The sequence below is a fragment of the Centruroides sculpturatus genome, unplaced genomic scaffold (assembly GCF_000671375.1).
Source record: "Centruroides sculpturatus isolate CEXI.00-Female unplaced genomic scaffold, Cexi_2.0 scaffold196, whole genome shotgun sequence".
Lineage (NCBI taxonomy): Eukaryota > Metazoa > Arthropoda > Arachnida > Scorpiones > Buthidae > Centruroides > Centruroides sculpturatus.
In genome coordinates this window covers 505,805-521,322 of record NW_019384362.1, presented here as the reverse complement: position 1 = coordinate 521,322, position 15,518 = coordinate 505,805, and the positions used below count along the sequence as shown (strand labels likewise).

Below are 15,518 nucleotides of genomic sequence, written 5' to 3'. Positions count from 1 at the left end.
AAATTACTTTTTAATGAGGTCAGGATCACATTAAAAGTTTCATTCTAGAAAGGGTGTTATCTAAAATTTCATCTCTGAAATAACATTTTTTTAAATCTGTGTAAAAATCTTTACATTCATATATAAATTTGTATATTTTAATAATAATTTATCCCTTTTTTACATTTTTCTTTCCTTCTTCTTATACTCAAAATTCTGAAAACTGAATTTTTTTCAAAACTGAAAATTGTAGTTTAGAAAATGTTTTTAAGATTTTTGTGCTAAATTTTTCAAAAGTACTATAGGAAAGTTGTTTATTTAGCTTTTGTAATAATCATTTAATACAATACACTTTTGTTAAATGTTTATTATGTGTTATTGATTAAATGTACGGAGGTAAGATATACAGTACATTGCTTACAGTACACAGGTAAACAAGCTATAGCTTAGGTCTCATGCTCCGGACTGATGAGAAGGGAGGGAACCGTGGAATGTCCTGTGACCGGACCGGAATCCGTATAATATGATATTAATTGTAAAATTTATAAATTAATTTATATAATTTTAAGTATATAAAGAGACTAAAAGCGCGATAAACCGGGGGCGTCGTGTCAGAAGAAAGCATAAATGAACCAGGAAGTCCTAATCCCAGGGGTCAAGATGGCTTCACCAGGCCTTGCTCATGTTACGAGACTACAATTTAGGGCCTCACAATATTAAGTTTATTATTATTTTGTGAGGAAGGTCTCGTATGTTATAGTTTAGATCCGTAGCAAGTTTAAATCTGGTCTAGTTATTGAATAGAAGCTATCATTGATAGAAGAAGTACAACGTTGATAAATGTGTATAAAAATGACATTTTAATAGATAATTTAATAATTAATAGCGAATTTTGTAATTTAAACATGTATAATTAAGATCGGTCAATATTTTTACCTTTAAATTAGGTTTTTATTGATCGTATATAACGTGTTTTCCAATCCTTCTATTGATTACTTTGTGTACTAAATAAATACTTTTATGATAAACTACTAGAAGCTCTGTTATTAAATCAACATTATCTAACCAAATAAACATATTAAAATTATTTAAATTGTTTACAGTGACTAAGTAAATAATGATTTCATTCTGACTCATTTATAACATTAAATAAACATAATTAATTATTAAAAGTAAGAAAATATTTAGGTCAAAAGTGACTAAGTCTCAAAACTACAGACCAACATACAGACACGCACACATACACATACAGAATGTTGCTTCTGTATTTTTGATGTTTTTGGAATCGTGATCATAAACGTCGAGAANCAATACAGTGCAATAAATTACAATATAAAGTGTAATTTTATATTAAAAAGTTTTTATTTGGTTTCTATATCCGGATCATCTCCATATATTATAATACTGTAAAAATTACATTATAGGAGAATAATCCCTAAATTTTTATCAATAGTGCAATTGAATTTATATTATATATATAATAACGTGATTAACTGTAAATAAATTCAACATCTATAATTATTATTTTCATTTATACATTTGTCTTAAGGATTTTCTTGAATTTTTCTCGATTATTCGGGACTATTTTTGGCATTAAATAAGACATGAACATTCCTTTCATTTCATTAAAATTAACTACAGATTTTTTTTCTTAAATACTCTACGGTGATGAGGTGAAAAATTTTATATATAGTTTTTTTTTTTATATCTACAAAAAATTAAATTCGGCAGTAAAGATCTATATAAGTCTATATGTATATATATATAATCATCGTTTGTTCGTTAGAATGTTCAACTATTAAACTGGATGTCCGGGCCATGGTTTAAAATATATTATCCCATTCAACAATAAAAATAAAATGGAATGAAATGAAGAAAAATCACAGATGATAAATCTTTTTTAGCACCCATCATTGGGTATTATAATAATTAATACTCATAGAATATATTATTATAAATTCGTTTTTTTTAATCCTTGATCAGGATCGATCACAGGCTGTGGTATTGAGGATTGTTTGAAAATTCAAATCTTTCATTTCACCCTCCGTTGTAACAATTGCATAATTAGTTTTCTGCATAACTTTCTCGCAGTGCCTCTGAATAAATTTGACATTTCGAAATTTAAGTTCGTTCCTCCATGCGAATGCTGTTTTAAAGGAGTCGCGAACCGTAGTATACGACGATTCTAAATACTTTTCTTCGACTAAAGATGTATTATTTTGCATGATGGCCAAATTATGTGAATGTAAAAATTGCGTAGTCTCTTTAGGAACTTGGCCAAAACCTAAAAATTTAAAAATTTTTTCAGTTTCTCGATACATATTGCAACAAAGTTCCTCGTATCTTAATGGTAAATATCTGTTGGGATATTTCTGTAGTATTCGTTCAGCTTCCATTAAATCACTGTCCAGTTTAGCACAGAACACCCTAGACGAGTAGCAAGTTATATCAGTTTTACACCAAGATGCTATCGAAGGCTTGGAGCGCGAATTCATAATTCCTCTTGGATCCCTTAGTAAATGAATAATTTTCAAATTGAGATCTTTATAAGTGTCTAACATAGTATGAGCTTCACTTACGCTCATACGAATAGTTTTAGCTACTTGCATAGTAAAATTACGGCATTTATTATGAAAATATTCAGCATTATAACATAAATTAGTACCGTTAACATCACTACAAGACTTCCAATAACGTTCGTTTCTCTGTAAGATTTTCAAACTGTTATGATTCTTTGCCCAGTTTAAAAAGGAATTTCTATATTTACACATAAATATATCGTGGGTAAATTCGTGCGGAGTTGGGTATTTAGAAGGATAAGCTCTGCTTCTTCCGCTGCTTCTCGTTCTACTCCTCTTACGATCGAAGAGATAATGTAGAGGTTCAAAGTGATAGAATGCTTGACTTGGACTCTGTAGGAGTTTCCCAACAAATGAAGAACCACTTCGTGGATAAGTTAACACCAAAACATGAAGCATATCATAATTATTAATAGGAAGACTTGTTGTTGAAAGATTTTTAATGAAGAATGCTTCTGAAAATGTGAAAGAAAACTTAAAGTTTATTCCAAAATAAATCATTTTTAATAAAAGAAAATCACTCTACCTTCTCGAGGTGACGTAAAAGTGTAATAGTAACCAGTTTCGTATACGAGGTAATTAATGCATAAAAGAAAGGCAATAAATATAACAACGTAAAATAATTTCATTATTAATCGTTTCCCATTAAATCTTTTAAAAAAATTCATATTTCTTCTGATTTTGTAACATATCCAAATACCTGTTAAGAAAAATTTAATAATTATTTATAATTAAAGTTAAGTTATAAAATTACACTTTAAATAATTAAAAATAAGAAAATGTATTTATTAATTTCTTAATTATAATAATTATTTATCAATAAATATAACTTTTTTAAGAAAATTAGTTATAATTTTAAATTACAGATGGCGACACAAAACTATTAAAATTTTTTTGTAACATTTTATTTTATTTGTACTCGAAATTGATTTTTAGAAGATTAAAAAATAAAACAAAAATGTTGTACATAATTGCCAAGGATAAAAGATCACTTGGTTCATTTTTTTTGTCTCTTCTCTATTGCTTTTATTTAGCTAAGGCATCCATTCTCAGTAAACGGAGACTTGAATGGCATCCAAAGGTAATTCCTGCTTAACCGTCTGTGTGTCTGTTATCGTCAACAAAACAGGTTTTATTAGAAAAAAAATAGACAGATTGATTTATATAAAAATAAGGGCCATCATCATTATTTCGATATAATTTAACAGGAATAAAGTATAACAAAATATTACTTCAACAATAACCTGAAAAATAGCGATATTTGATTGATTAATTGGGTTAAAGTGGCCTAATACTTGGAACATATTCAAAAATTTATGTATTCGGAGTACATATTCCACAGAAAGTACGACCCTAACAGTTTACTTTAGGAAATTGAGAAAACTTTTACAATCAAATTCACATCAATCTTTAAAGCTATCAAATGATTTTATAAGTTACTATGCTCGTTCAACTGATCTGAACTCGATACAGCAATTTTCAGATATATTTGAAATTGATGATCATCAAGGATTATTTCAAATCCTTGACATGATGCTTAATGATCCTAATCTTTAGAGTTTTCTTTGGATTAGTATCGTAAAGTATTACTTCAGAGATCTGATATGTTACTTGATCTTAATCTTTAAGGAAATTTGGAATATCCTCGAAATTGTATATTTCCGAATCGCTGGGTTGAATTAATTTTAAAATACCGGTATAATGTATTAATAATTTAAACATAGTTAAATCTTATTTAAAATTAAATTCGAATACAGCTCTAATGATGTAGCACTAACATGATGTAAGTACTGGCTAAAAATATTAAAACTGTAGATTCTGTTATAAATTTCTGAATTAGTGAAATGGATCCTACAATCCATTCTTGAATCCTTGAAATCTTAGGATTCTGGATCCTATAATTTCAAGGATCCAAGGTTTTCGATGTTTTAGAAAATTTTCCATTATAGAATTAGTTTCAGATTCAAAAGATTAAGGACCATTTCAAATTAGAAGTATTAATCATTAGAAATATTTGAAATGGATCTTGATGATGGCAATCCTTCGATGGCATTTGATTAATATATTTCAGAAATGTTAGAAGAGATTTGGACAATTTTAATTTTAAAAATTGAAAACATATCACATTAAGATCTAAAATGATAGAGTGAACTATGTAAATACATCCGAATTTGATAGTAAATATTTTTGACGTGCCAAGTACCATCTCATTATCCTTCTCCAAATTCATTACAGAAGTTTAAAATTGATTTGACTTATAAAAGGAAAGTTGTTCAAATTAGTCTGTGGAAAAGTTGGAAACATCATTTAGTATCATTACAATGACACATTACTATTAAAGACGATAAGAAAATATTCTTGGAATTATCTTAATTCATTTAAATTTTAATTACGTTAAATACTTTGCTAACAATTTGCTAATTTAAGAGAGATAATTTTCGAACTTTTTTCTTTTAATTTATGAACTAAATAACACGAAATGGTGATGAAGAAACGTTCGAATAGTTCAATATATATATGGTCTTGTAGAGGCGAGGTGATTATATACACAGTCTCATTTCATCTCTCGAGGGCTCTGTATTTATTTAACTTTACTTCCATTCATCTTAAAAACCACAAAAATATATGAATAAAATCAATAAAAAAATAATAACGCATTTTCACTACTTATGAAAAGAATCTTTAATTTTATACCACTTTTATTTCCTTTTTTTGACACATAAAACAAGCAAATTTTGGACTTCTCTATTCCTTTCTAGCTATAGTAGAGGAGCCCTAAAATTTAGTTTATTTTATATTATATTATATAGCTTTTATATAACGTTTTTTACACACAAAATTAAATTTTGGCTTCTCTACCACGTATAGAGTGGAAAGAGGAGCCTACATAGAAGAGAATTAACGTAGCCCAGCTAAATGCATCTATTAGTTCCTTCCTCTACTTACAAGTTAGATCTAAAATCTTAGATATAGTCGAAACCACACTCAGCAGAAAGAATAATTGCTAAAATCATCTCTAAACACCTTTGGCTATTGAGAGACATTTATTTACTATACACTAATGTTTCATCCTGATGTTAGGCCATCCTCAGGTGATATATTTTTGGAACATCATTTACAAACTGTTTCAAAATAGAATACAATAAATATCAATTTTTCATGTTAATTTTTTGTTGGAATTATTCGAAATAGATGTTACATAATATTTAAAAGTTGATGTTCTAACATTCTTATCTTTATTGTATTCTATTTCGGAACAGTTTGTAAATAATGTTGCAGACAATACGTTACATAATGATGGTCTATATATTAGGCTGAGAACGTTAGTGTATAGTAAATATAATATGTCTCTGCAGCCAAAGGTATTTAGAAATGACTTTAGTAATTAATTGCATATATTTTCATAATTTAAAGAATTTTATACTATTAATTTTTATATATTAAAATACATTCTCAAAATCAACAAAAGTATAATTTAGAACGTTCGATAAACAGTAACAACTTTTCCATATCGAATTTTCTCTAGTGTGTTATTTACATTCACGCTATGAATAACCGAGAAAAGAAAGTTAAACCTTGCAATACAATTTATATTAATGAATATTTAAAATGGGCACTGTTTATAAATAATAAAACATATAAAATAAAAAGTATATAATTTTTCACGTATTTTAAGAAATTTAATTTAATTTGAATCATTTTATAAATATAAAAATTAGCATTTTCGTGATAATTTAAGTTGTATTTTTTTCTTATAATAATGGAAAAGTGTGTTTCAAATATACTCTAATATTAATTTTGATGTATTTTATGTTTTTAATATCTAATAATAGTGTATATATATATAACATATAAACGATTTTTTTAAGAAAAAAATATATATATTTAAAATAGCATTAATTTTATATGTGAAATGATCGTTTATTATAATAAAATAAATTTTAAAATTTATTGAATTTTTAATTAAAATAAAGGGCAGTCCAAAAATCAGTTAACCGCGCTTTTATCTAGCAATTTTTATATGTAATAAAATATTCGAGTAAAGTAGCATTTTAATCTTTACAATGGTTAACTGACTTTTGAGCCACCCTAGATATTTTTACATAACCTATATATTAATTAATTAAATAATTAAAAATTGATATTTTCTAACATGAAGGATTAAAAATAGGCCTATATTATTTATACTCAATTTAATTAATTTGTTTAGCTAATCTGAAAAGGATGTCCGAAATTAGAAATAAGCCAAGTTTGGAGGGATTTCCTTTTATATAAGAAAAAAATAATAAAGAAGGAAATGGTAATTAAGTCTAAAAGTAAAAAATTATATATATTTATTTTCGTTTTGTTCATTTAAATTACAAAGAATTAAACAAAATACTTTCTGAACTATATGTAATTAAATGTTATATCTATTACATATGTAATCCACTCACGAAATCTCACTTTCATAATCAAATTAAGTAATTGGTAGCGAGTTCGCGCTTAGCCAATTGGCAGATGACGTGAATTTGCCGCGTTTTTATCACGTATTTACACGTAAAGATTGCCTAGTTTTCCATAGACATTTTTCACAAAAAGATCTTGTTTCTGAAATGGTTTAAATGGTGCTTTCAAGCATTTCACGANAGTAAGGAAAAAATAAACTTAAAATAAAATGATAAAGAATGTTAATTTAAATAAATAACTTATTTTTATTTATTTATTTTAATAACATATTTTTAATCAAGAAATGAATAATAATATTATTAAATAACCTTTAAGAATAACATTGCTTGTTTACTTTTTATTTAATTATTTTTTGTATAATTCAATTTTTAATTTTTAATTAAATAAGTACATAAAAAATTTACATTAAATAGGATAAAAAATAAATTGTAATTAATAATTTAAAATCCTTTTTTACAATAGAAACTTAATTTAAATTTAATTGATATAAACATAGGTTTAAAACTTAGTTTGAATCGTCAGTGATCGATAGTAAGACAATCAAATTTTCATTAAGTTCTATACGTAAAGAATTAACATTAATGTTAGATATCAAGATTGAAAACTATTATAGAAAATGGGGTCTAAATGTTCTGTCTTCGAGATGTGATGCATTTCTGTGAATTGCTAGAAATCATTTATTTTTTAATCAATAACAATCTACTAGAGGTTCACCTTCAATAGCCGCTTCACTTCTCAACTAAAATGTTTTGAGGTAAAAATAGACTTATAGATTTTTTAAGAAGAAAATTTGCTTTCGACTTAAAATAAACTAAACATTATATTTATAATATACAAAATTTTCTTAATTATATCAGCGAATTTTAATATTTGTAAGCATTCTAATGAACTTAGTAGTAAAACAATATATTTTTTCTCTATTAAATACATTAAAATATATTTTAATATATTTAATAGAAGAATGATGTATAAAAATTTAAGAATTTATAATAGCATAATAGGAAAAACCTTCGTAAAATTTCCTCAAGAATAAAATTAGTACTTATCTAATAAAGTAATTTTGAATAGGATGTGATTATTGATAATAAGAAACGTCAAGAGGTTGTCTAGTAAAGTATTTATCGTAATTAAATAATTTACTTTTTTTAAATAAAATAAATTTACAAACAATAAAGTAAAATATATATAACCAATTTAAAAATAACAAAAAAGATATTACTCAATTAGATAAATTCAAGGTCTTTAATACCAGTTCTTAATAATTTTTTTAAACGTCTGTAATTTGCGTTATGTTGAAATAATATTGTTCTGCTATCATTTATAAAAGGTTTTTTTTTGCAATTAATGTAAAGTTTTGTAAGTTTTTTTTGTAAATTATACGTTTAATTTGGTTGAATTTTATTGTTTTGACTATCGTAGAATTGTTTTATAAGTTTAATGGATAATTATTGATGTAGATTCCCCCTTCTCTCAAAAGTAAATATAATTGTTAACAGGATGTTATTGATTTCAATAGCTGTTCCTATTGTTAGAGCTAAGGAATTAATCTATTTTCTACATTTTTTGGCTTGTAAAGAATGTTTATACGTTTAAAATAGTGTAGAGGTATGATTTTAATTTATTTAGCATCCAATATCTTCTGCATACATGCTATACTTTCCCTATATTTGCTATTACGTGATGCGTTTATACTATATTTTTATATATTTTCTACATGTTACATAATTTTATTTTATAACTCATAACATGCCACATATATACCATATTTTCGCTATATTTGTCACTCAATACATTGTTTACACAGTCTATACACGCTTGTTATACATTATTATTTTTTCATCACTCACAGTTATATTAAATTTCAGTGTTCTATGAGAAGGTATACATGCTATGACTAATGCAAGCATATGTTTTATGATATTTATAACTCAAAATAAGTTATGTTTTTATATATCATAGTTTTATTTTATCACTCAACGCGTGTCGCATATTTACTATATGCATCACTTTATCATTCAATACATGACTTCTATATAAAGTTCTACTACATTTTTTCGCTCAATATAGGCTAGTTATATAGCATAGTATCATTTTTAGTTATCACTCGACACATATCACTTTTGTGCTATGAGATATCGCACTTACTTTCTATTTTGTTAGTATTAAATGAAGCAAAATTTATATTATTATAACCATGATGTTGAAGAATTAAGTTATATTATCCTTTTCCTTGTTATCAGTAACATGATTTGTCGTATATTTAAACACCCGATTTACCATTATACAAAGAGAACTTATTGTTACAGTAGTATAGTTACGTTTCCTGGTTACTGAGAACAAGCAAAAAAGAAAAAAAAAACGTAAAAATTTTACAGTCTATCGACAGACAATGGAATTCAAGGATAATGATTCACTACCACTGTTCTCGTTTGTAGTATTTAAATAGTGAATCACTATTAAATCGTGAATTATTATTTTAAAAAATTAGTTTATGTTAATGACTCTGCGTTACGCCAATTGATGAATGGAGATATATTATTGAAGAAAGAAGAAGCAACTTGCATCTATGTGCAAAATTACTCTTATCATGTCATAAAAATATATACAACTCGAATTGTAAAGTAAGTAATTAAAGGAAAAATAACGAACTCGTAATTAAAATTCGAATTAAATGAAGGGAATCATGCGAATTGTTACCTGAAGACAGTTGTTCCTCTTGTCAGTTTGCAGTCGGTGAGATCAAGGCAAGTGCAGCGATCAATGATTCTGTCCGCCTCTTCCCAACGTCTTTCACTGCACAGCGTGACGTCACTCGTCACGTGCAGTAAGAAGAAAGGATTTCATGTGTTTCGGAAGAGTACTATGGGGAGTAATTTTCGTGACGTCACTCGGTAGCGAAAGGTAATTGTTCAGTCACGTTATTTAAAAATGTGAATTATTTTCGATATTGTTTTTAATATATTTATTATTCAGTGACATCTACTGACCGAATTATGTACTGACGCGATTTACAGATGTTAAATTACAAATTATATATCTTTATGGCCACTTGAGTGTTAAGTACTTTAGTACGTTTACAGCTTAATATATCGATTTTCATACTTAATTTTAAGCCAAATTTAAATATTATTTATGTCGTTAACCGTTTTAAAATCAATTTTTAGCTCTTAAGTATTGATATGAGAAGGAAACATTGTAAAAAAAAAAAAAATAGAAATTAATTCAATTACATTCTTCTCATTTCTAAAACTTAAAAAAAATTTACTAAATTTAAAAAATATATTATTTATAGAGAAATTTTTGATTTTAATTTAATTTAAGTGATAGATAGACTTTAATTGAGGATGTAGAGATTTATTTTAATACTTAAAACTGCTTCGGTAGTGTATTTGTAGGAGCATATAATTGAATCTTGTCTGAAAATACTTCTACATTTTTTTTCTTCTTTTCCATTATGTCTTTGTATTGTGTTCTGTTATTTTAATTCAAAATGGGTTAGTTTTTAAAATATTAAACTTAAAATGCCTTATATATTTTATACAATAGATCGCATACAAGTCAAGGTTCTTTTATATTCTAGCAATTGTTATTGCGTTACCATTGACGATAATAATGACCCGTGTATATTTTTTGTTTACTATAAAAATCGAAATTTTGTATAAAACTTTTTAAAATGTTTACTTTCTCCTATTTAATAATTCTTTCTATTTAATGATTTACAAATGCGTACACTTGAAAACAAATTTTTAACAATGTATTTTCAATACTGACATAAATAAATATATTTATAAAATTTTGAAATATATGTTATTTATTTTTTAGCATATGAATTAAAGAATAGTAATTTCATCAAATTTATACTTTTATTTTTAACTATTTTCTTTCTCAGAAAAACCAATTCTAATTTGTCATTCAAAAATGGTGAAAGTTATCGATCATTCCTGTCAAAACAAAATGGATTTAAGCACATATTTTAATAAAATAATTAATCCTCTTTAAAAAAAAGTTCTTAATGACATCGAAATTGGTAACGGATTAAGTGAATCTCTCCCTTATTTTTTTATTTTGTATTTTTATGTTGAGAACATTGCTTTCGATTTTCAATGAATAAAATGCATATTAAAATGGATTTTTTTTAAATACGAAGAATCGATATTTTTCGAAGGTTTTATGATCGATTCTATAAAGGATTTATTTTTATATTAATTAAACTTGTGAAAATACAAATCGTAATGATGATCAGCAGCGTTATTTAAACCTTTAGCAAGTTTCATCTTTGCTCAGCAATTGAGGATTCTGATTGTTCATCATTACTTTCACATAAGAACGAAAGTATAGAATGAGCAGATAAAGAATTCTATCATTAAATTAAATTTTTACCGGTAAAAATTCATATGAATTTTACTAAATTTAGTGAAAATCGTTCTTTGAAAACTTTTTTATTGATTATCTTTGTTATTTTTTTAAATCTTCTTCTTTAATTTAGATCCTTGAATTTTCATTATCTTTTTTTAGATGAAGATTTTCATCTAAAAAAAGATCATTCATTAATATTCAAAGATCGTAATTTTATATGAAAATGATGATGGTAATTTTCATCATTTTATATATTTTTGGATCCGTGTAAAGATGAAAATATTCATCTTTATTCCAATTATAACTATCTAAATTTTTATTTTTATGAATTTTACTCATTTGGAAACTATTAAACACAATTTTTAAGAATAATTTTTTAAAAACTTTAACATTAAAAGTATTGTGCACATATATAAAAATCTAAAAGAATTTATTTTATTTTGCGATATTGACCTATAGTAAAGTAAGTGATACAAATTTAGGACTTTTAGTAATTAGAAGGCCTTCATAGAATCAAGGTCGAATGGTAAAAAGTAGCCATTATTAATTGTAACGTATCTAATAGACTATGGTGCTTAACGAAGTGTGATAGGAACATTAGCTGAATAATAAGTTAGCAATTGTGTCATTTGGAAAAAAGGACAGATATTTTTAAGTATTTATCTTGGGACAAATTACAAATATTAAGCGCTTACTACTAACTTGAAAAATGATGAATCACCTCGAGTACTAAAGGATTTTTAAATAGGACACGCCCTTATCAGGCTTTAAAAATTAAAAAAAAAAAAAAATTCTTCTAGCNTAGGTTATAATATAATATAATAAATACTTTTAAAAATTATCTTTTAATTTATTTTTAGTATTTTTTACATAGAGATTTTAGTAAACTTGGAATCTCATAATATGGGTCATTACATTAATAAATTAAAATCACGTGTTACTATTGATTATATTTAATTCACTCACTCATTTAGTTTATGTATAATTTAGTTAGAGTTATAGGCATTTATTTGAATATTCTCCAATTTATTTTATTTTATTTATTTTTTTATTTTTATCAATGTCACCTAGATTAACAGATCAATAATGATGATCTTCTACTGGGAACTATATAACAAGCGTGAGTGATTTAGAGGGGATAGTAATTATATATATAAAAATATATATATAATAAGTAAGTGGAAGTATAATTTAAAATAATTGGAAATGTAATATAAAGGGAATTATAGCTCACCAGACATTTTCGTTCTTTTAATTCCAGATGAGTTTTTGGCTTTTGGTCCTGTATATAAATAGTAACTATTCTCTCTAAAATACGTTTTAGTGCGATCAACTTTCACTAGAGTGCGTTAATTTTTTTAAATAAATAATAAAATAGAACACTATATTTAAATTAGTCACAAATAACTTAATTTGTTACTAATTTCTGTATTTTTTTAAGTTTTAGTACACTTTAAATTACCTCAGAGTGAAAGTCAACAACAGAATACAGAAAATCCTTTCCAATAAATAGGCTACTAAAGCACAAGAGTATGAATTATTTATTATAGTCTACAACTAAGCTTTCTCTATGGAAATGGAATTCAATTCATATATTGAATGGACTACTGCTTGATAGAAATATTTCAAGTGATAGCGCATGTTGTCGCATTTATCTTTTGTAATTTTATTACAAAATTACAAATTTACAAATTTCATTTGTAATTTGTAACTTCATTCATCTTTTGATATTTCGCCTGAAATTTTGTAATAACAAAATTTCAGGTAAAGTTTGAATTTATCTTTTATTCTAATTATTAATATAAAATGCTATTCGTCTTCATTGTTGTTGCATTCCATTACTCATACTTGAAATTTTCGAGTGACGGATTATATTTTTGAATGATTCGTTCTGATAAATCGCATTAGCAAATCAATGCATTTCCTCTTATTGAAACTGGCAAGTTCTTCTTCATCCTTCTACAACAATAAATAATATAATTTATGATTGCATCGTAAAATCGAAATGTTTAATACTCTTTATATTGAAGTCGTAAAATGTATGATACTTGTTCTTGATATTTGTACTCAGATTTAACTTACAATTTCTTCTGTAGTGCATTTAATGATGACGACTTTTTCAATCTTTCTTGATAGTAAAAATGAAGAGAAATGTTAACAAAGTTGAAAAGAATGAGTAAAATTTAAAAATTAATATAACTTTTGTTAATTTTTAATATTTAAAGAAATATNAATACAATAAAATCTCTAACTAATTAATTAAAGTGACAACAAAGTGGCTAAACTAAGATTATTACAGATAATGTAAATACGTAAATAACAAATTCACAAATACATACACACATATATAGGCCTATATAGTAACAACAAATTTTGGTGGGGGAATGGTGGTCTTCACAATAATTTTATAAACACATAAATAAATAAATTTAAATTTTTCTCTTTTTGTTTATTTTATTTAGAAATAAAATAAAGTTATTAGAAAATTTTATTAAATAATTTAACTTAATAAATATTTATTTCAATAAATAATTAATTTAGATTATTTTAATTTAAATTTTAATGTGTACATTGTAATAAGGAAATAATTATAATTTTTATTTCAGAAAATTAAAAAATTAAGTAATTTCTCTTATAACTTAAAAAAAAAAATAATGTTAATTAAATTTTAGAAGAAATTCATAATAATTTATGTTTATTATATTATGTATATTATAATGAAAATTTGTTAAGTGTAGAAATTAATTTTTTTGTTAATAATTCAAAAGATATATCTATTTTTAAGTAATTAGTAGAATTATTGATATTTTGCAGTTTAAATTAGTCTACTAGTAGTTATAATACGTTATTTTAAACTTGAAAATAACGTTTACCAATTACTTAAAAAACTCTATTTATTACTTTATTTAATTTATTATTAATTAATTAATTTTTAAAGAATTTATTACATAAACATGGGTTTTATATTCAATTTTAAACAAAGTTAAGAATTTTAAAATGTTTCTTTTTAAGCTAAAAGCTTTTTATAAAATAATACAGGCCTAAATATTTATTCGTGTTCTTAAAATTATTTAATTTTCAGTTTTTAACTTATATTTAAGACTTTTATGGTTTATAAAATATAATCATTTAAATTGTTTCATATTTATACTGGTTTATAGGTTATGCAAATTTTATGAAGTTATTAATCAATATTATTAATTAACATGTTTAAAATCAAAGATTAACATCGACTTATCCATGTTAAAAAAAATCAATAAAATGCATAAAGTTTATTACATACGTTTACCTTAAAATGTATGTAAAATAAACTGTATATATTTTATATTAACTCTATAAAAATGAATAATTATTTTAAAAAGATATCGCTTATAAAATGCTTTAAAAATATATATATAGGGCCTATACGCGTGTAAATTTTAAGGTCTTTTCCTATTGGTTATTTTAACAAAATATTTTAAAAATAACCAGTTAACATATCGGCTAGATTAAATAAGTATATTTTATGAAAAGCTTTACTTAGAAGCCTTAGTTATAAGAATTTACAAGCAATAAATGTTCTTACCCATTTATACTTGTACATTACTTTCACAGTACTGTACATGAACCAGATCCAGAGTAATTACCAACGATATAAAGTTCATCCGTTAATTAAAGCAGGGTGACAGGATGTTTAGTATAAAACAACAAAGTTTTGCCTTCATAAAATAATAATCTGCTTCAATTTATATATTTTATCACGTAAACGTTACGATAAAATATAGGTTTTCAATAATTAAATTAATTATAATTCATTTATAAAATTTAGTTATAAGAAACGCTATTGGTTATTAAAATTAAAGTATTTAAATTTTGACCAATGAACATCCACATAATTCATTCTATTAAAATACTTATTAATTTATAAAATTCGGCTGCAGGCAATCTGTTGGTTACTGGAAACAAAATATTCAAATTTCGACCAATAGAATTGCACATTATTTGGTACAGTGTTCCACAACCCTTTTCTACATGCGGCACACCCGTGACTCAACACGGCACACCAAAATGTTATTCCCCTCAAAAACGTATGATATGATACTATTAATAAAATTACGTAATAGCATTAACCTATTATTATTGTTATTAAACAGACATCAACACCCGTGAACTAAT

At 24.9% G+C, this 15,518-nt stretch overlaps 1 protein-coding gene across 3 annotated transcripts; it reads right to left on the bottom strand.

Moving 5' to 3' along the window:
* Positions 1-1,640: 1,640 nt before the first annotated feature.
* Positions 1,641-15,055, bottom strand: LOC111641415 (carbohydrate sulfotransferase 5-like). 3 transcript variants are annotated; one of them, XM_023387586.1, is made up of 3 exons: positions 14,929-15,055; positions 3,085-3,258; positions 1,641-3,013 (listed from the first exon to the last, which is right to left on the bottom strand). In XM_023387586.1, exons 1-3 carry the CDS (start codon positions 14,930-14,932, stop codon positions 1,959-1,961), a joined length of 1,233 nt encoding a protein of 410 aa, XP_023243354.1. In that variant the 5' UTR covers positions 14,933-15,055; the 3' UTR covers positions 1,641-1,958. The 3 variants fall into 3 exon arrangements, with proteins under 3 accessions (XP_023243354.1, XP_023243348.1, XP_023243362.1); XM_023387580.1 differs by lacking the exon at positions 14,929-15,055 and adding an exon at positions 12,598-12,629; XM_023387594.1 differs by lacking the exon at positions 14,929-15,055 and adding an exon at positions 9,705-10,159.
* Positions 15,056-15,518: the final 463 nt, after the last annotated feature.